This window comes from Ursus arctos, unplaced genomic scaffold, assembly GCF_023065955.2.
Source record: "Ursus arctos isolate Adak ecotype North America unplaced genomic scaffold, UrsArc2.0 scaffold_22, whole genome shotgun sequence".
NCBI lineage: Eukaryota > Metazoa > Chordata > Mammalia > Carnivora > Ursidae > Ursus > Ursus arctos.
In genome coordinates, this window is record NW_026622897.1 from 39,263 (window position 1) to 60,558 (window position 21,296).

The 21,296-nt window shown below is 45.9% G+C and overlaps 1 protein-coding gene across 1 annotated transcript in view; it reads right to left on the reverse strand.

Annotated features, from left to right (window-relative positions):
* TRPC6 (transient receptor potential cation channel subfamily C member 6) overlaps positions 1 to 21,296 on the reverse strand; it is a 108,601-nt gene that overhangs the window by 2,791 nt on the left and 84,514 nt on the right. The window contains exons 5-12 of the mRNA XM_026505909.4: positions 17,785 to 18,001; positions 14,834 to 15,067; positions 12,644 to 12,908; positions 11,300 to 11,495; positions 10,406 to 10,609; positions 8,319 to 8,393; positions 1,420 to 1,503; positions 130 to 205 (exon numbers count right to left, since the gene is read on the reverse strand). Of these exons, the coding sequence (XP_026361694.1) occupies positions 130 to 205; positions 1,420 to 1,503; positions 8,319 to 8,393; positions 10,406 to 10,609; positions 11,300 to 11,495; positions 12,644 to 12,908; positions 14,834 to 15,067; positions 17,785 to 18,001 (1,351 nt within the window). The remainder of the gene's footprint in view (positions 1 to 129; positions 206 to 1,419; positions 1,504 to 8,318; positions 8,394 to 10,405; positions 10,610 to 11,299; positions 11,496 to 12,643; positions 12,909 to 14,833; positions 15,068 to 17,784; positions 18,002 to 21,296) is intronic.

Sequence of the window (21,296 nt, forward strand, 5' to 3'; positions counted from 1 at the left end):
ACGGGGACCCGTCCTCTCTTCCCCTGCAGGCTCCCCCTCCCATCCCACTCCCTGCAGCTTTCCTGCAGCTCAGTCTCAGGCCCCACACCCTCCCTGAGCTCTGGGGTGGCTGGTCCCCGTTCAACTCACCTTCGTTCACTTCGTCACTCTCTTTATCTACCTGGGCTTGCAATACGTATCTTTTAATGAGCCTCTTCATAATTTTCTAGACCAAGAAAGGAGAAATCCATCTCAATTTTATGTTTATGACAAATCTCTCCTTTGGAGTAAGTGTCTGAGTCTTTTCTTCCTAAGGACGTTAGAAGTGAGGCTAACAAAGATTTGGATGATTTATCGGCAGGGAATGTGTACTATCACCAGATTATTAAAGCAATTTTTACGTTACTAGAGCCAATGACTCAGATATTAATTCTTGAGAAAAGAATAGGTTTAGAGCAAACATCCACTCCTTGATGTTCGTTGCTCGTACTTAATTTGCAAAGTATAAGAGAAAAAAACACAGCCTTTCAGTTGGGGAGGTTAAAGGTGTGGATAGTACTGCACGTGGAAACTGGAAATTAAGCAAATGCACACTCCTTTATGTCTTTTGACCTCCTTTACCAAGAAATGTAATCTTGCTAGTAATTCGGGAATGGCTAGTTTCAGTGTAACAATGTTTCTCCGGTGAGAACGTTACCTTTACTCCACACTCTTCAGAGTAACAGGCTCTCAAATAAATATATATATTTATTTGAGAGAGAGGTACACAGAGGGAGAGGGAGAAGCAGACTCCCCGCAGAGCAGGGAGCCAGATGTGGGGCTTGATCCCAGGACCCTGAGATCATGACCTGAGCCAAAGGCAGATGCTTAATCGACTGAGCCACCCAGGAGCTCCATTAGTATTACTTATAACAGTAGGAAAAAAATCCTTCAAAGTCCAACAATAGGAAATTATTTTAATAAATTATCATATATTTGCACAAAAGAATACTATACACCCATTAAAATTAACAAGAATGTATGTTTTGTGAGGTGAAAAACTATTGTTATTTAAGTATTAACTCATTTATATAATATTGAAGTATATGTAAAATTATAGACATATAATCACCTGGCAGAAGATGACCAAAAGTAGTCCTTAAATCTCAGTGGTGGGATCTGAGGTACATTTTACTCTCTTCTGTATGTTTTCTGTGAGAGTAGACTTTAAAATGAACATGTAGATTCTAAGCTCTGGGATGCCAAAACGTCATCTATTTTATTTACTTACATATCTCCAGTACTTAGAAAGTACAGGCATATATGTGTTGTATTCATGCATTATTTTGATATTGAGAAAAACAACATAATAGGTCATTTTCATTTAACGAATCACATAGTTTGGGATTTTAAATATTACAAATAACTAGCCTTAGTTCTTTGAAAAAATATCATGCTTACCTGATACTGTCTTGGAGGATTATTGAAACTGTTTAACTGGAAATCTTCTGAGCTCCTTACACTTGATTGCTTACTATGCCCAAGCTGTAATTTGAAAAGAATTAGAAATTCTTCTTTTTCTTTTAAATAATGTGATGGTATTTATTAGTTACATATAGGAATTTGTTCGTTACATATGTACATTTTAATTTAATTTGCTTGACAGTCTGTCTTCCAAGATAAATCACAGGTGCCTGAGGTGAGCTCAGCCCCTGGATGGCTAATGATGTCTGAGGAGCCTCATGGACCTCACAAGAGCTGCCCTGGGAGTCACGCTTTACCCTTCCCCCTGTTCGTCTCGGACAGAGGAAGAGGCAAACACGCTGGGAAAGTAATGCTGGCTATCTCAGGAGTCCGTGGATAAGGGAGCCTCAGGCCCACATAAATGACCACAATGTCCACACCTCCAGCAGGGTGTGATGGGGTCCCGGACTAACACCAGGGTGCCAAGAAACAACTAATTACCGTATTTGAATTTTAGGGTCTGCATAGTATCACATTTGGGCAGTACTTTTCAAAAAGTCTATTTGGTTAACAGGCAAGTAAGACAGATCTAAAGCTACGGTAGTAAAGGTTATAAGGGACCCTATTACTAATCGCTAAGAGAGCGATTAAAGACACTCTGTATGGCATTTTCTAAAAAGAAAAACTGGTTTTAAAACGAAATAAGTAGGAGAACCTGAGCAAAACACAGTAGCTCCAATTTTTTTGTTTGTTGGTTGGCTGGTTTTCGGGTGTACAACTGTTTTCTAGGGGACAGGAAACTCCAAGACAATCTTCAAAGACAGCCATGGTTTATATTTCCCAATAACATCTAAGTAGCTCTAAGTAGAGCTCGTTGAGAATTAAATCCTTAACTTCAATGCTTTGATGCTTTAAATGGCCACGTGCTGAATGAGAACAGCTGGGCACACATGCGTGCCTTGAACAAGGGCCCACGGCCCGTGTGTCTACAGGCAGGCACTGTGCTGTAGAGTCCGGATATCCAGTGAAGAGCAAAACGATTAGGATCCGGCCGTGTTATAAGGTAAGGCTGCTCAGGCCCATAAAATGCATATGCAAATCCCAAAATAGTATGTAGACAGCACACCTCTCCACGTAGCTATTTTTGCTCTCCTTTCGACCTCTCTGCAAGTGTCAGCAAAATATCCATTTTCTTAGTTTATATTAACTTTAAAAAACATGAGGACAAAATTATACCGTGGGCCAAATTTAGTAAAGAGAGTGGGTTCTCTGACAGAGCCCTTGACACAAACCTGAAGACTGAACTCAGGTTCTGCCCCAGGTGCCACGGAGCAGCAGGGGCACATGGAACTTTCTGCACTCAGTCCAACGATGAAGGGAGTGGTCCAGGGGACACCTGTGCTCCTTCAAGTTCTACTGATCTATGAGTTCATGAAATGAACGCAAACTTCAACTATATTTTTAGTAATGTAATCTTTAATATTTAATTTATTTAAAAAATATAGCTATTCCTTTATTTTTATGATGATACAATCTTCCTGGCTTTCACCCTGATTTACGCCGTAAGGGCATCATTACATGGGATGACTAGAAGGTCACTTTCATCCCCATCGACTATGACAAAGCATGCAGGGTGAGGACAGGTTCCTAGAGGAAAACGGTCCAGACAGCGGGAGGCTTTGTGCATCATGCCCCTGATGTATTTACCATCTGCTCATGAACACGCAGCTTCATGGCTGCGAATATTCTTTCTTTGCTCGGAGGCCACTAATACCTCCAACAGGTGCTCATGGAGATAGGAAAGTGAAGAGTTACATTTCTTTGGGATTTTTTGAAGATGAATGTGTGGACCTTCATATTCGATGTGCCAATCGTCCCCAGGTAAGGCGGCTCACAACACTGCGAGCCTGTGGAGATCGTCGTTTGGGGGGTACTTAACATTGTACTAAGGCCCTTGTTCATTTACTCTTTTCTTTTTCTTTTCTTTTTTTTTTAAAAGATTTTATTTTATTATTTATTTGACAGAGATAGAGACAGCCAGCGAGAGAGGGAACACAGGCAGGGGGAGTGGGAGAGGAAGAAGCAGGCTCACAGCAGAGGAGCCTGATGTGGGGCTCGATCCCACAACGCCAGGATCACGCCCTGAGCCGAAAGCAGACGCTTAACCGCTGTGCCACCCAGGCGCCCCTCGTTTACTCTTTTCTAATTTAAGGGCTTAAATTTTTAAATGTTTGCTGTTCCCAGTTCCTGAAACACCCTTTGCCTGGCCGGCTGATTTGCTCTGCCTCACCCTTTGGGTTTTCGCTTCAAACCTAAGCTCCTCAGACAGCCTTTTCCTGCCCACCCCATGAAAAGGAGACCTTGAGCAAGCGAGGCCTTCTGTAACCCTTACAATGTTTCACAATGACAACTACTTTTCCACCGGCTTGTCTACATGCTCCTAGGCTCGAACAGGAGGGGGGACTTTGTTTACCTCATCCCAGTGTCCCCAGAGCCTGTGCCGCCCGACACAGGGCAGGTGCTCAAAACGCAACGGTTGCTGGATGAAGGAAGGAGTGCCCAGAAGCACTTCTCTGGGTCCCTGAAGGTTCCCTCGCTTTCTAGACCCCTTGCTCTACAAGACACGCACGATCTGGGTTCATCAAGCAGGTGACAGCTCGGCTACATGGTAAAGACACGTCTGAAACAGGAAGAACGAGTTTAGGGCACGAGGCAGATGCCCTGCCCTGGACGGCTTGGAAGAGGTGAAGTTCCGTTCACCTGAGAACGCGAATGGTCGCGGATGTTCCGGAGCGTAGGGGGTGAGCGTCCGTAACTACAGCTACCGCGTGTTCATACAGTCACGGCACAACATACAGCGCCCCTCCCACCAGGGCATGCACTCCACGGGCAGAGCCCGGACTTTCTCAACTCCAACATTTCTGACCCTCTGGGCTGGCAGTTCCTTATTGTGGGGGCTTCCTGTGCCGTGTACAATGTCTAACAGCAGCCCTGGCCTCTACCCACTAGGTGCCTGTAACAGCTCCCCTCTCTGGGTGCGACAGTCACAGTGTCCCCAGGGATTACGAAGGCACCCTGAGGCGCTGGTAGTGGGGCGATCGAGACCACCCCTGGCTGGGAACCGCGGACACTGTTCAATTGTCTATGATTAAACACTTACAAATTCACTTGGATCCTTTTTATGTGACTAGCTCTTCTCTAAACCTGAAATATGAAACTGGATGCAAATATAACAACAAACTCTAATCAGTTTCTAATACATAGTAGGTATTTAATAGATACATGTCAAACAAGTCTAGGAAAGAAATGGTAAAATCAGGAGAAACTCCCTCAGCAGCATTGCCCCCTGGTGGCAGGACGCAGTAATGCAGACTGGCCGTCAGCAGCTGAAGTGGGGCTTCAGGAGGCGGCAGGAATGGCTTTCACCCTCAGGGATCCTGACGGGAGGATGCACCAAGAGTGGGGAGGAGGAGCTCGCAGACGCACTCCCCTTGTGAAGGAGCTGCCTATCGTCTGCATTGATACCACATTTCCTGCCTTCTTCATGCTTCCTCTGCGCATTTCCCAGTAATTAGCTTGATGTTAGCATTTAGCCGAAGGCTGGGAGCGAGCCAAGGAGCTCAGACTGTGCAGACACAGACAGGAGACACCCACGTGGCTGGGGCTTCTCAAGCCCCTGCTCTCCAATTGCGTAGATCTGAATTCGAATTCTGACTGCCATTTGTCTGAACTGAAACTCTGGGCCAGTTACTTCAGCTCTATATCCTCAGGGACTATTCCCTCCCTCCCAGAGGAAATTAAAGAGATAAGGTGTGTAGAATTCATAGCTTGGTATACAGTCGGCGCCCTACAAGTGTAACAGCCATCCCTGTTGTACAGAAGGATAAATACCTCACGTCCACTGTGAGGACTCAGGCCTGTTCCATGTTGCATTTCAATCCAGTCGATGTTTTCCAGAGATACTCTGCTGAATATTGATGTTTACGGACGCGTCCATGACAGTCATTCAGGGACTGAAATGTTCTGTGCTTCCCACCCCAGATGAGCGTTAGGACATGCTAGGGCCTTATGAGAATACGCGCTTCCAAGCCCCACTGCCAGAGACCCGGAGAAGAGGACTGGGAACTTGCACGAAATCACGTGGAGAGGCCGCCTGGGTGACGGAGACGAACCAGAACCACCATGCTACATAATTATTTCATCAGAAGATTGACACGACGGCTGCTGACCTAATCAAAAGCTAAAGGACACAGTTCCTAGATATATAAGTAATAAACATAATCCCCACACCTCACTCAACCCAGTGCCGAGCGGACAGAAAATGCCGCCCTAACGTCTGTGCTCCGCGTCGGTCTACTGTGTTGGGCACGCGAGCAGCCCTCAAACCAAGTTGGGCGGGCTCTTTCCCGGAGTTTGGAGAGAGCCGTTATTCGAGAAGTAATTTGCACTCTGAGTTTACACAGGCATGCAGGATGGCAGAGAACCGACTTTACGCTTCCCTTTCAGACTGTATCTGGAAAGCTAACGCTAGCACTCCCCCCCCCCCCCCCCAGCTCAGTGACCTTCAGAGCTGCGGGGCAACAGCACTTTCATGTGGCTCAGATCACGGATTCCGCGGAGCGTCTGCAGAGCTGCGAAGACACTGCTGGTGCAGCCCGGCCTCTTTGATCCTCAAGGGGTCACAGAGAAGATCCAAGTGAAATGGAAACCTAACTGTTTTAGACGGAGACTTTATGGAAAAGAAAGCAAAGCCACACACATTGGGTAAGGAAGAATGAACCATGAGAGTTTGCCTTACACCTATCAGGGCCAAGCGTGTCCCAGTGGGAGTCCATCTCAGCAGCAATAGGCAAAAACGATTAGAAATACAGATGGCTGCTTTAAAAAGCATTCTCCCAGGAATCTAGTTAACTTATCAAGCAAAGACAAGGTATGTGCCCCAATTTTGGTTCATCACAAGCTTACACTGCCAGGAAAGTAAAGTAGATAGCTGTGTTACTTTCGTCCTCTAGGAATGGGACCAACTGCCAAGACCAAGTTAGAAGTATGAGATGTCTCCAGAATCGAGCTTCTGAGAGACAATGGGGCGTAGGAACAGGGGAGGCAGGAAAAGCTTCCAGAACCCAAGGCGTGGCTCTCCGTCAAAGAGCAGAGAGCATGAAGACTAAGAGAGTCGGCCAGGTGGACAGCGAGCTGAGCACAAAGATGGCCCCAGGAAGGGTCCTGCACCTGCAAGTCATGCCTGGGACCCAGCGTGTGGCTACTGCAGGAAAGCTGAGGGGCCCCAGAGGCGCTGGAGGCTGTCCGCTGATCACATGCCTTGAAAGCAGATATGAGCGGCACATCGCCACCATGGACAACAAAAAAACACACCAAAGGGTCTCTGGGCGGTTCAGTGGACATTAGAATTGACATTTTATTGATTCACGACTAGGGTCAGATACTACAGGCTCAGTATTGCTCTTAAAGAGTTTGCTTTAATCCAGGGTTAAAATAGGTGCTATTGGAAAGTGTAAGGTGATCCAGCCCTTCTTCAAAAGATATAAAATGCGGGGCGCCGGGGTGGCTCAGTCGATTGGGCACCTGACTCTTGGTTTGGGCTCAGTTTCTGACCTCGGGGACCTGGGATTGAGCCCCGTGTTGGGCTCCATGCTCAACACGGGACCTGCCTGGATTCTCTCTCCCTCTCTCTCCGCTCACCCCCCCCACATGCGTGTGTCTCTCTCTCGCTCTCTCCCTCTCTCTAAAATAAATAAACTTTTTCACGAAAGGATATAAAATGCATTTATCAGATGATTAAAATAAATTTTAATTTTCTACATTTTTGGAGAAAGTACAAAGAAAAGAGAGTTATTTGATTTCAGAGATCGCGCAGTTGCTATCATAACGGAGAACAGGCATTTCGACTGCCCTGCATTTGCGCAGTGCTCAGTTCTCACGCCTGCCCCGCGCGCTCGGCACAGGTACGTCTGCGGTGCGCAGAGCCTCACCGAGTCCCTGGCGGTCCAGCAGGCCGGCTCCGCAGCTTGGCCCTCCCTAGCTGACAGGTGCGGATCGGGGACGGACAGCAAGCATGCTGCGGGGCCCGGAGGGGGTGAGACCCCAGTCTCCCGATCACTGACATCGACACTCCACCAGTACTTCCTCGCAGTCCGGTTTTGTTGCGGAAGGCGACGGACTTGGCTTGAAAACAAAGCAAAGCGGCCTCTCACGCGTCTGCGCCCCGCGGGTGGCCGGCGGCCCACTTCGAGCCCAGCACCGTCAGCGGCGGCTTGGCCCTGAGAAGCGGCTGCGCTGGGGGGCGTGAGGCCGTCTCCTGCATGGACCACAACGAACCCCGGGAGACTCGCGGAGCCTCCCTCGGCGAGTCCTACCGGACGCCCTGCCCTTCTCTGGTGACCTCACGGATCATGCCCCTTGGCGACAAGCGTGGGCTGCGCCCCTACCGTGCGCATGCGCCGAGCCCGAAGCACACGCCCCCGCAGCTGGGAATGCGGCCGCTGCACGTGCGGAGCTAATGCACCGGCAGGGCTCGGGCTACTCGCGACCGCTGCAGGTGCGTCCTGGACACCGGCCCTGCCGCGGGGACCCGCATCCTACCCCCTCGGTCCCTAATGGGTTCCTCCACCCTTTCACTTCTTCCTTCCTTGCATCACGACTCCTGTATTTCATTACCCGTAAGTACCCAGAAATAGACGTCTGAGATCTGTCGTAAATATATACGCTGAGTATTTCCACCTCTCAATAACAGATTCTTTGAGGCTTTATTAAAATAGTTTACTTCTTTCATGAGTCTATTACCTGTTTCTTGAAATTGCATCTGAACGTTTGTCCTTTTCTCTGAAAACGTAAGTCTGGTCATATGCACGACTCTGTATTTTCAAATGTGATCTTACCTGTTTTTTGTCAAGTGGTAATTTTGAAAGGTCTTCATGACTTCCCAAAATTCCAAATTTCTTTTCTTCATTTCTCTTTTAAAAATAGATAGAAAAAAATAAAACTAAAAATAGATAGTAAAATGAGTACAATTGCAAAATTCTACATTTAGAATTTTAAAAAAATTTCATTCTTTAGTCCATATTTTAAAAGCCAACTGGTCTAATTCTATAGCAAGGTTCAGAAAGAGAAACATGTTCTTACTGGGTTCTTCCCATTGGTGAGCACTTAGCAACTTCACCTGGACAATAAGTTCTAAGTTCTCTCAGGTTGCAGTTCCTTTTTTTTTTTTTTTTTTAAGATTTATTTATTTATTTATTTATTGGGGGGAGGAGCAGAGGGAGAAGGGAAGAATCTCCCCGCTGAGCACAGAGCCTGACCCGGGGCTCGATCTCATGACCCTGAGATCATAACCTGAGCTGAAACCTAGAGTTGGACGCTCAACTGCCTGAGCCACCCAGCCCCCCTCAGGTTGTAGTTCTGATTAGACCTGTAAATGACACACTTAAAAGTAAAGCGAGAGATGGGGCTCCTGGGTGGCTCTGTTGGTGAAGTGTCTGCCTTTGGCTCAGGTCATAATTTCAGCATCTGGGATGGAGTCCTGCATCGGGCTCCCTGCTCAGCGGAGAGTCTGCTTCTCCCTCTCCCGCTCCCCCTGCTTCTGTTCTCTCTCTCTCTCTGACAAATAAATAAATAAAATCTTTTAAAAAAAAAAAAAAAGGAAAGTGGGAAATTCCTGCCATCAACTCACTGAGTTCTAGATGTTAGACACTGGAGGAATCCAGCAAATGGTGTATTTCTCCAAAGATTTCACACAAATAGTATAATAATAACTACATTTAAAGAAGGCTTTATAATTCTCAAAGTCCTTTTACATATTTATTTCATTTTATCTTTATGATGTAGATGTAAATTCCCATAGTACAGTTGGAGAAAGTAAAGCTCAGAGAGCTTAGTATTTACTTGAGAATCCCAAGTGGTGAGTGGCAAAACAGAGCAGAAATTAGAATGGTTCTCTTTTCTCTCAGTGATCTTAGAATTGCAAGAAACTTTTACAACCATTTGGCTCAACTGTCCACTCACTGTAGGAAGGCCTTCTCAAAACTCCTAATATTGGTCATCCAGCATTTATTGATTGCTTGCCATGATGGGGAACTCACTACTTCACAAGAGAGCTCACTCTGTTAGATAGATCTTGTTATGATAAGTTTGTTTTTACACAGATCTAAAATTGAACTACATGCAACTTTTGCCCATTGCCTCTCTTCCTGTTTTTGAAGAGACAAAAAAGGCAAGTATACATCCTAGTCAAAATTGGGAGTTCTAAATATATTTACCTTGTTCCCCTTCAATCCTCCTTCTCTGGAAGCAACAGCCAGTTCCTTCCATTCCCCATCATATGACACCTTAGCCACACCTGTCCCCATGCCGGCCCTTCTCTGAATGAATCTATCTCTCAGTGGTCCTCCTGGGTGTAGAGGACTGCCCCCCCCCACAGTTCTACACAACATCCCACCTGTGCCCGAAACACTTCTGAACATAGTACCCATTCAACTACATGCTCTATGTCTTTTATGGCTTCTCGAGATCGCAGTGCCGCACAGGATAACTCTCTCCGGTTAATACCCTTCGATCTTTCTTTCTTAAACTACTTAATGCCAAGCCTAGTCTCCCATATTACATGCGAGTAATTGATTTCTGAAGTTTTCAGTGTAGAAGTTAAGAGTCTGTGAAATTCCCCCAAATCAGAATCGGCTACTGATGCTTGACCATGCTGTGTGAATGGAAGGTGGGCTGGGAGCACGAGGCCACGGCAAACATGGCGTCCACTACAGATAATACATCATTATACTTAACATTTCGTGATTTTTTCCTGTATTCTTTTAAATAGGAAATGTCCAGTGAGCTCCTGTTAAACAGACACAAGCCAAAGGACCATGCTGTTTTGGGAATGACTGGACATGTCATCATGGACCACGTTGTAGTACGGTGGTTTTAATGAGAATAGTGTTTAAAAATATAATTTTAAATTATCAAGTTGAATTACCTTGTTCATCTCTGCATCCTCCTGGAAACCTTTCTTACGGCCCTGGAACATCTCAGAAATCCACTTTTTAAGTCTCAGTAAGAGATAAAACAGGGACTTTGGACTTGGCACCAGGTTGAAGGGAACAGGTAGAGTTCTTCCCTCCTCAAAGTAGGAAAACCAAAGTTTGGCCCTTGCGAATTTCCATTCCACATCAGCGTCATCCTATAAGAATACACAGGACAGTTCAGCAAAGAGGCGTAAACAGAACTACCCGGATTCTTCCAGCAACTTGTAGCCAGATGCCTGCAAACACTCTCGGTCCCCGAAGACCAGGCCAAGATTTGTTTTAAACGTTAAAGTTCTGCTCAGACACTCTTTCCAAAATCTGTCTGAAATTTTACCAGGCTTACAGAATGACGGATCTCAAAATGTGCTTATGTTTATAAATATCCTGAAAGATATAAATCTATTTTTCTACATTCTAAAAAAAAAACCATGAAAAATTATTCACTCTTTTGTTCTGCAGGAGATCATAAATTTGACCAACATTTCTGGAACAAAAACTTACTCTATCATTCTAAATTCAGGAAAGGGTCAATTTTGTACATCACTACAAACAAGATTTGGAGACTACTGGTATTTGCAAGCAATAATTTTTTTTAAATAAAATATAAATTCAAGGTGACATAGTATTTCTAAGGTTTTTTGTTTTTTTTTTTTAATAATGAATCAGACAACATTTCTCCAAGCGAAGAGTTAACATTTTCTAGATTACCGGCCAGACAAGTATATAAAACAGGCAAAGAACAAACGAGGAAAAGGACCCTGTATGTTCCCCACCACTGCTGAGTTGGTGCCTGGAATACATTAAAACATGGAGTCACAGAGCATACAAATGTACAGAAATTATACCTCAATTTCCTGGAAGGAACTGTTGATCATTGCAATTAGCATATTTAGCAAAACAATGACCATTGTGACATTATAGACTCCATAAAGAACATAACCGATGTTTTCAATGAATTTGTGATTATAGTTGATGACCACTGACTTCACTTCAGAAAGTCCAAAGATAGCCCAGAACAGTGTCTTAAAGCTCTCCTCCACTCTGGGGAAAAATAAAGAGAGAAAGGAGATAGTACAGTGTATAAATGACAATAATCCCATAATAAAATTGAGTTGATTTAGTGACTTTGCCAATTACTGGATATTCATGAGAAAATTCTTTACTTCTCTGAACCTGTTTTCTGTACAATGGGTACAATAACTTCCATCTCCCGGATGGTTGTAGGGTGAAGCACTCAGCTCAACGTGTAAGCACTTAACAAATGCTATCAACATAACTTCCTCGCCACAGACAGCAACATTCAAGCAATGCATAGCCTTGGCAATGGAAGTGTTAAATGTATTATTTAATAAAAATAATACAATTTGTTAGAGTCCTATTAGGTCTCCTGCTTATCTATACTTCTACTTATGTCTGATAAATAGGTAATAATAGTGTGTGTCTTAAGGAGCATAGGACAATGACGCTATTACCAAAATCAATGTCGAGTCTTGGGTAGGAATGTCAATGCTTTATGCGTAATTATGGACCAAAGCGAAGCCCCTCAGCTTAACTGAGCTGGTTTCATTTCTCTGATGAACTGCACTTGACAAGACGACGGCTAACAACAGTTTGTGCTTCAGTCGACGCTTCTCATTGTAACACGCACGACCTAGCACTTGAGTGATTGACCCTAAGCAGACGCTATAAAACACACTTGCGGCCGTGGTGAACCTAAGTGGAAACTCTCGTCACTGTGGATAACCTGGATCTTCTCAGTGATAGATCTCGAACTGGGCTAGGAAAGCAGCTGTCCTCCTAGTGCCCCAGGCGTCTGACGAGCAGGTCAGAGCGCAGAGGCTGGAGTCCGGGACCAGGGCTCCCGCCCCAGCTTTTCCATACGCTAGCAGCTACGCGACGTTCAGCAAGTTACTAGCTTTTCTGAGCTTCAGTCTCTCCTTTTTGTGGACAGAGACAGTACAGTGACGCGAGTGAGGTAAGATACCACAAGAACTGGCGCTAGAAACGTCAGCTATTACAACTTCGTATTAGGAAGGTGCCTACGTTTTCGAGTTCTTCCAATTCATTTAAAAATCCTCCCGTTCTGCTAAAGAGAAACATCAACCCCCCCAGGGACACCTATGAACCCTGTTATGCTAACATCTGGTTAACCTGCGACCTCCACCCTCCGAGCGTCTGCGGTCACGTACGTCGTGAAAGCTTCGTTTTGCTTTGCGCCGATGTAGTACGAGTAGAGGTTGAACATCCCGATCATGAAGGCCACGAACACCATGATGAAGATGACCATGAACTTGAAGATGTCCTTCACTGTTCTCCCGAGCGATATCTGCAGGGGCCCGAAGCTTTCGTTGGCTGGTAAAATATAAGCTATTCTTGAGAAACTCAGAACTACAGCAATTGCATAAAGACCTTCAGATATGATTTGAGGGTCAGAGGGGTCCCACTTGATCCTGGCTAGGAAAGAGCAAAGACAGAGTCATCATGAGTTTCTGGAAGTTGTTGACTCAGGTACTTCTTTTCTGCTTTGGAATTATAATTACATTAGGAAACACAAATCTGATGGAAATGGGATCTTTAAGCGTCGAGCATATTGAAGCTTCTGAATTATAAGAAAATGACCCTCCTGATTTGCTGGCAATTTTCCATAAAAATATAGCATAATGGTTAAGAGCTCAAGCTAGGGACTTGGTATCTGCAGAAATTCCTGTGTGTGTGTGTCTGTGCGTGCGTGTGCGTGTCCGTGAGCTGCTGCAGATTGCTTAAATTCTCTTACTTTTATTTTTGCATCTTTAAAAGTGAGTTACCACTCCTCCCTTTCTTCATCTACTTGAAAATTCAATAAGCCAACATACACTGGGTGTTTAGAACACGCTCGGCACTACACAAGGGGTGGTGTGTATTACTGAACCTTGAACTTATAATTACACTATAATGTAACCTGGAGCTTGCAAAATACTCACAGTTATTTCAACTTACTAGAAATAATTTTTATTGATCGCTCAAATAAATCTATTTTTCCCATAAAAATGTAGCAAGTATTCATTTTTTCATTTTTCTGGCATTATTATATTAGGTCATCAAAACCCAATTAAGAAGCCATTATGGGGGCGCCTGGGTGGCGCAGTCGTTAGGCGTCTGCCTATGGCTCAGGGCGTGATCCCAGCGTTCTGGGTTTGAGCCCCGCATCAGGCTCCTCGGCTGGTAGCCTGCTTCTTCCTCTCCCATTCCCCCTGCTTGTGTTCCCTCCCTCGCTGGCTCTCTCTCTCTGTCAAATAAATAAAATCTTAAAAAAAAAAAAAAAGAAACCATTATGAAGAAAAATGCAAAACAATGTGTAAGAAAGAGGAAAAATAGGATTCTATTTGCTTATTTGCTGGGAAGTGAAATCAGGAAGGGATACAAGAAACCAGTAAAAGCAGTTTCCTGTTTTATAGTAAGTCTATGAGTACAATGCATAAATAGATAACTGTGACTTTTTAAGATTCTGTATATTAAAAATGTGCTAACCATTAAAATAAATACTAAAAAATACTAATACAGAGATCTCTGTAAGACACAGCCAATAAACCCAGAAATGTGAGCTGTTCGTTAACTGACTTAAAACAAGTATTGAAAAGTGATCCCACCTCGGGGTTCTGCAAGGAGGGACCTCCCCTAAGCACCCACTGAATCTGTTTCCATCCTGACTCCCCTTCCTCCTGGGGGTGGAACACCTGTTCTGGTTGCTACCCTGGGAGGGTGGATAACTGAGCATATGGGGTTCAGCTCCATCCTCCTTTTCCTGGGAGTCCTTGTCTGCTCCCCCATGAAGGCATTTCACACCACCTCACACCTGCTGCCCTGTCCACTGCTGTCTGGAGACCCAAGGACACTTCTGCCTCATTCTGGGGGTGACTGTACTGAGCCCGTGGGCTAACAGACTCAGACCCCGCTCGTCCAGCCTGAGCTTGGTCCGCACAGGATGCTGGGATCTGGCCTCACAGCTTTGTTTTTCTGATCGAGTTCGGAGCCTGTTTGGGGAAGAGTGCTGCAACTTATGAGCAGCTCCCCAGGGATTCTACCATCCCTGCGGCCCCATAGTTTAGTGTCTTAGATGGAAGTGATACTCAGACATGGGCTGTCTGTAATAGACACAAAGAAACACAGTCTAAGACAAACGGCAGGCGTTCTCAATGGCGGTTTGCCAACTGGTCCAGGAGAGAAAGGGACAGGGTTCTTGTGATTCAGAGGTTTCCAGGAGAAAGACCGAGGGCAGGAGCTCAGAGCTTCTGCAGAAGCCAGCAGTTCTGTGAGAACTGAGTCGTAACCGAGCTCCGACTGACTCTCTTTTATCGGAAAACTGCATTTTTATTAACTGACATTGCGCACCACAGACTCACCCAAGTTGTAATATCTCACATTGTCTCCCAGTGTGACTTTGGCCAAGTCCTTCAGAGTATCATTCGCATCAACGATGCGCTGGGCTTTGGAAGCGTGCCAAAATGCCATGAATCTTGCGATGAACGATGCCGCAAAGATCGCTAACATGCCAAAATCAAGCATATTCCACAACTCAAACAAGTACTCCTTGGGGCCCTCCGTCCAAATTTCTTTACATTCGGCCCATATCATGCCTGCATCGGAAAGGGGTTAAAACAGATCCAATTCAATTTCATTCTGGCCTTAGCGCTTCAGTAAAACAAGTTTGAAAGGTCTCAGCCTCACATTCGAAACCCGTCAAAATCTGGCCACACCCCACCCACCCACCCCTAATGCCCACGTCCCCACAGATCTCAGTCCAGCCATAGCGGTGGGTCACCGGAAGGCAATCCGACAAAGATTAAGAGTGCCCAAACAACAATCTTTATTTTTTTATTTCTTAAGTGGTCTCTACGCCCAGTGTGGAGCCCGACTCGGGGCCTGAACTCATGACCCTGAGATCGAGACCTGAGCTGATGGCAAGCATTGGTGCTTCACCGACTGAGCCACTCGGGCACCCCATCAAGCCACAATCTTTAATCCGCTGATTCTGTACATGTAAGTGCACTTAAAAGACGTCCAGGGGCACCGGGCTGGTAAGGTATGCTGACTCCCTGCTCAGGAGACTGCCCCTCCCCCAGTTGTGCCCGCTCATGCGCTCTCTCTCTCTCTCAAATAAATAAAATCTTAAAAAAATAAAAAAACACCTGAGCTGGACACTTAACCGACTGAGCCATCCAGGCGCCCCTAAAAGTAGCATGAACTCTTAAAGAAAAGTTTAATAATAATCATAATTATCTGAAATGTATTAGACACACACCCTATGTGCCAAGCACGGTGCTACGTACTTTATATATACTGACACACGCACAAAACCCAGCATGTGGGCGGGTAGTTTAAGGAGACAAAGGCCAGGTCCAAATGACCATTCTTATTTTACATCAAACGCTCAGTGAAATGTAATTTATTTCTCATAGTTCTATGGTATCTGGTAAATGTCACTTAAATTAGAAAAGAAATAGGGACAGATCAAGCTCTCCTTCTCTCTCTAAGGTGATGCAGCACACCTGCTAAGCCCCCATCCCTATTTCTCCTGCGAGCGGGCGTTCTAGTATTTAGTGGACATCTTCACCTGAAAATCCCACGGGCGCTCAAAGCCAACCACAACCCAGACCTTTTCATGCTGCCAGTGCCAAGCAGGACCGTCCCTCCGTCCCTCCATCCCTCCGTCCCCCTCCCCCCAGAGAAGCATAGCCACCACCCAGCGATCCCAGGTGGAGTCCATACCGCTCCCTCTGTGTGAAGAGTGCACTCCTCCTGCTTCCTCAAGGCCTGAGTCCCTGCCTTCACCCGACTGGGGTGGGGGAGGCCGCAGCCTTCTCTCAGGCTCGGACTCACTCTCACCTCTCAGCTGCCGTGACCTTGCTAAGATGTGGTGGCACCGCGTCGCCAATGCTGGAACCCACCACCCACCGTTAGCCATCTCGCCACCCCTGCCTTCCAGGGCACCTGCGCTCCAGCGGGGCCCCCCTCCTGACCCGCACCTGCGCTCCAGCGGGGCCCACCACCTGACCCGCACCTGTGCTCCAGTGGGGCCCCCCTCCTGACCCGCACCTGCGCTCCAGCGGGGGGGGGGGGGGGGGGCACCTGACCTGCTGCGCTCCAGCGGGGGGGGGGGGTGCCCTCCTGACACGCACCTGCGCTCCAGCAGGGGCCCCCACCTGACCCGCACCTGCGCTCCAGCGGGGCCCACTACCTGACCCGGACCTGCGCTCCAGCAGGGCCCCTCTCCTGACACACACCTGCGCTCCAGCGGGGGGGGGGGGGGGGGGGGCTCCTGACACGCACCTGCCCTCCAGCGGGGCCCCTGGCCTGACATTTCAGGTGTGCTAGGGGCCGTCCTAGCTCCACAGCTTCCCGTGCAACGGTTCCAAGCCTTGTGGTGTCCTTACCCCCCAAACACTCAGTCCGTGAACACTGCCTTATCTCCAAAGTCTTAGATGGAAGGTACTGCCCGGGGAGGCCTTCTCTGCCCTTTCTACATCCCACCTCATTCAGACTTAGATGCCCAATCTGTGTATGTTCATATTATCCTAATAATGTCTCAATTATAACATTTGTCATGGGGTGTCCGTTATTGACTTACATATTGACCTGACCCCCACACTTAACTCCCTTCCCTGCAAGGGCTCTGCCTCATTCACCTGGGTACCCTCCTTACCTAACAAAGGCACCGCCTAACCACTGAAGTTATTTGTTCATAAACATCCGATTGAAATACCTGTCTCCTTTGCATTATATTTGACAACAAGCCGCGTGTACGACTGCTTCTCAAGACAGTGCAGTGATTCGGCTTTCTCTGGGCCTCACTTACTTGGGATCTAAAGCAAACACTGTAAAACAGATGTTAGTGTGACGCTACGGACTGACGTTACGGACTGAACCGAGGCACAGAGACCGTGTGATCTAAGGCACGTACAGTGCTTTGAACAGTTCAGTGCAGAGTAGCTGTTCAGTAAATGCGAGTGACTATTAGCTCACTTCCTACTAAATCGCAACATGTTTTTAATCTGACATCCCAAAATACGAATAGCATTACTTCCTCACTGGCCAGATCTAACACCATCCTACTGTCCTCATCTGGGTTTTTCTTGGGAACTTAAGAAGCACGTGGTGTGTGAGAAGGCTGTGCACCTGGTGCTGGACCCAAGATCACCACACTTCAACAGCACACAGAAGACCCCGGTGGGTGCTGGGTGCACCGCATCACGCTGGACACGTCCGTGCACCTGACGTGCGAAGGGTCAGCCTCGGCCGGTCCAGCTGTGAGGCCGCACACGCACACACATGATGACAGAATACCGGTGTTTACCTATTACCCAGGATATAATGAGCATCTCCATCCACGAGAAGCAGGACGTCTTCATCCTGAACAGCTGCTTTGCATTATCTGTGCTGGTTTCATTGGGAAGGAGTTTGGTGCCCTCGAATCTGTCAGCTGCGTTCATGACTAGCAGTCCCAGAAAGATGGTAAAGGAGGCGGCATGAGCCACGAACTTCATGAACGGTCCGCGCATGATCTTTCCCATCTGCCACGAAACACCCCGAAAGAAAATCTTAACTTCGTTTCGTACACTTTGCAAAACACACACGCATATACACAAGCACAAATATCGCTGTATTCCAATGTTCTCCCAAGGTCATTATGTATATTTAGGTAACTGATAGAAGAATAATAACTCTTTATGCTGTCTGAAGATGTTGGTCATATCCCTCATCTGCATATGCTGATATTCTGGATTTATAATTCAATCAGTTCACTTTTCTGTTCAATGATTCTTAAGTTCTTAAAATATAACACTGACAAAATAATATTTTAAGACAAAAGGCAGAGCACAGGATCATCATTTTTTGTTAACAGCAAACTAATGAAGCGGGTATGAAGTGTTGAAGAAGCAGAAGTGAAGGTCTGGAGCCGAGTCGACTTTGCACTGGTCGGTGTCTGGCCTGCCTGCCGTCCTCGCAGGCGTCTGTCAGTGACCCCAGCGCTCGTGACGCCGTGCAGGTGTTCTGCTGACCAGAGCAGAAGCATAAACACCGAGACCTGGACAGCAGGCAGCTCCCATGAGGTACTCGGAACGCTGTCCTGGAACGACGCTGGGTTGAAAGCCCAACCTGCTAACTTGGGGCTCCAGGTTCACTCCCTCATGAGCTGAGTGGCAATGAGTAAAGTCCTAAATGATGTGCAAGTCAAACTCTTCACGTGACATACGGAGGTGGTCAAAGCTCCTGTGAGTGCAGGATGAGTTTCCGTGCGAGATGCACGAATCCTCAGCGGGCAGACGGGCGGTGTGCGTCCGGATGAGTCTCAAGGGCTCTGCATCCCCCGAAATGCTGAACGACTCAGTATGCACATGCAGTCCTTCTGCGGAGAGGGCTCATTCTTTGAACGATTTTCAACTGGATGTGTTACAACAGAAAAGTGTGTGAATTAGTAGCACCAACACCTAGCCAGCACTTGCCTGTGCCAGGAATGATTTCAGGGCTTTACTCTGTTCACTCGTGTCACCATGACAACGTCTGAGGGCAGGTGCCGCTGAAATGCCCGTGTAGACATTGACGAATGTGAGGAAGGGAGATCTGGAAACTGGCCTAAACGTCACTCAGCTCCCAAGTGGTGGAGCGGAAAGCAGGCATTCTTGTTTCACAGTCAGCGCTTCTGTTTGGTTTGCAAACAACTGCATATTTTTCACTAAAGTACAGAGATGTGGCGATTCTTCGAGGACAAAAGAAGGTTCTTCTCATATTGAAAAAAGCTAAAAGCTGTATTGAAATCAATATTCTCTGTTCCTACAAACCTTACTTGTCTGTGTTTCTCAAAATCATAAAAGTTAAAGCTGAAATAAATCATACAGTTTAGTCCCTTCTCTCTTTTTTTAAAAAAGATTTTATTTATTTATTTGAGAGAAAGAGCACAAGAGAGAGCAGGAGCGTGTGAGTGAGCACGAGCAGGGGTGAGGGGGTCAGAGCCCCACACGGCGCTCGATCTCACGAGCCTTCAGATCTGGTGCACGACCCAGGTGCCCCCATATCCTCTATTTCTTTTTTTTTTTTTTTTTAAGATTTTATTTATTTATTTGACAGAGAGAGAGACAGCGAGCGAGGGAACACAAGCAGGGGGAGTGGGAGAGGAAGAAGCAGGCTCATAGCGGAAGAGCCTGATGTGGGGCTCGATCCCATAACGCCCTGAACCGAAGGCAGACGCCCAACAGCTGTGCCACCCAGGCGCCCCCCCATATCCTCTATTTCTTATTACAAATCATTGAGAGTTGTTTCTCTGTAAACTAAGGGAGATTTTGGTACCATTCAGTGGACTTCATTACCCGTTTCAGTAAAATTTGTCATCTATATATATAGACTGTAAACAAATTTCTAAAAATAAAAAACCTGTAAAAAGGGGACTTACTAATTGAATAAGGTGAATAATTAATGCACCCGACAAATATTTGAGGGTAAGTGTTGAAAGAAACACTTGGCTTTGGATATTATGTATTATACTTTTTTCAAGTATTTATTGATGACTAAATAGCTAACTGCCAATACCAATAGGAACAGAAAAGGTTGAAGCGATCTCTGACTGACGTATTTCACTCAGCATAATGCCCTCTAGTTCCATCCACATCATTGCAAATGGCAAGATTTCATTCTTTCTGATGGCTGAGTAATATTCCATTGAAGCAAGACAAGTCAGTCAGAGAAACACCAATACCACGTGATCTCACTCATATGTGGAATTTAAGAAATAAAACATGAACATAGGGGAAGAGATGGAAAAATAAAATAAGATGAAAACAGAGAGGGAGGCAAACCATGAGAGACTCTAAACTACAGGAAACAGACTGAGGGTTGCTGGAGGGGAGGTGGGTGGGGGATGGGGTAACGGGGGATGGGTATTAAGGAGGGCAAGTGTTGTGATGAGCACTGGGTATTGTATGCAACTGATGAATCACTAAACTATCTCTGAAACCAATACATTATATGTTAATTGATAAAACATTTTCTAAAAAAGGTTGAAGCTAGCTTAAGCTAAAATGATTTGAAGTCACCACTCGACCTATTTTTATGGTAATGATCATAAAACATATTTGGGTTATGGTGGAAAAAGAAAACAAGTAAAGAAAAAACTTCTGCAAGAAGAAAGGAGACTTGAAGCAAGAAAACCAACTTTATACAGATACAGGGGCTCTGTAAGGTGCACAAGTTGCGATCTGGTCTGGCTTAGCTCTCATGGATGTGTTGGAAACTGTTCAGTATTTAAAGTAGAATTTTTTTTAAGTAGGCTCCCCACCCAGCATGGAGCTCGGTGCAGGGCTTGAACTCACGACCCTGAGATCATGACCTGAGCTGAAATCCAGAGTTGGATGCTTAACCGACTCAGCCACCCAGGTGCCCCTAGTATTTAAAATAGTGTTTTAAATAAAAGCATTAATATAGCTTAAGCAATATTCCCCCATAACCTGTAAATGATATTTATGTTCACTGCTAAGGGAAAAAACTGTGAAAACCGATTTTATCATCATACTCCAAAGGCTAAATAACAGGCAGTAAAATAGATTTTAGATTAAAAAAAAAAATCTTGGTAGTGTCCTTTTAATTTGATTATTTGCCTCAGGGTTCATAAATGAGGATGGAAAAGAGACTCCAGCAAAGAAACATGGCCAGAGAAGAAGAAATAGTAAAGGAAATCCGCTTCATGAGGATTCAGTCGAAATCTAAGAAACTCTAAGGACTGCCACAAATAGTGTCTTGTCAGGACACCCAGCCTTCTGGAGGCATGAGTCTGAACTCACTGGATGTGGGGAAGGACAATCATTCTGTTTGGAA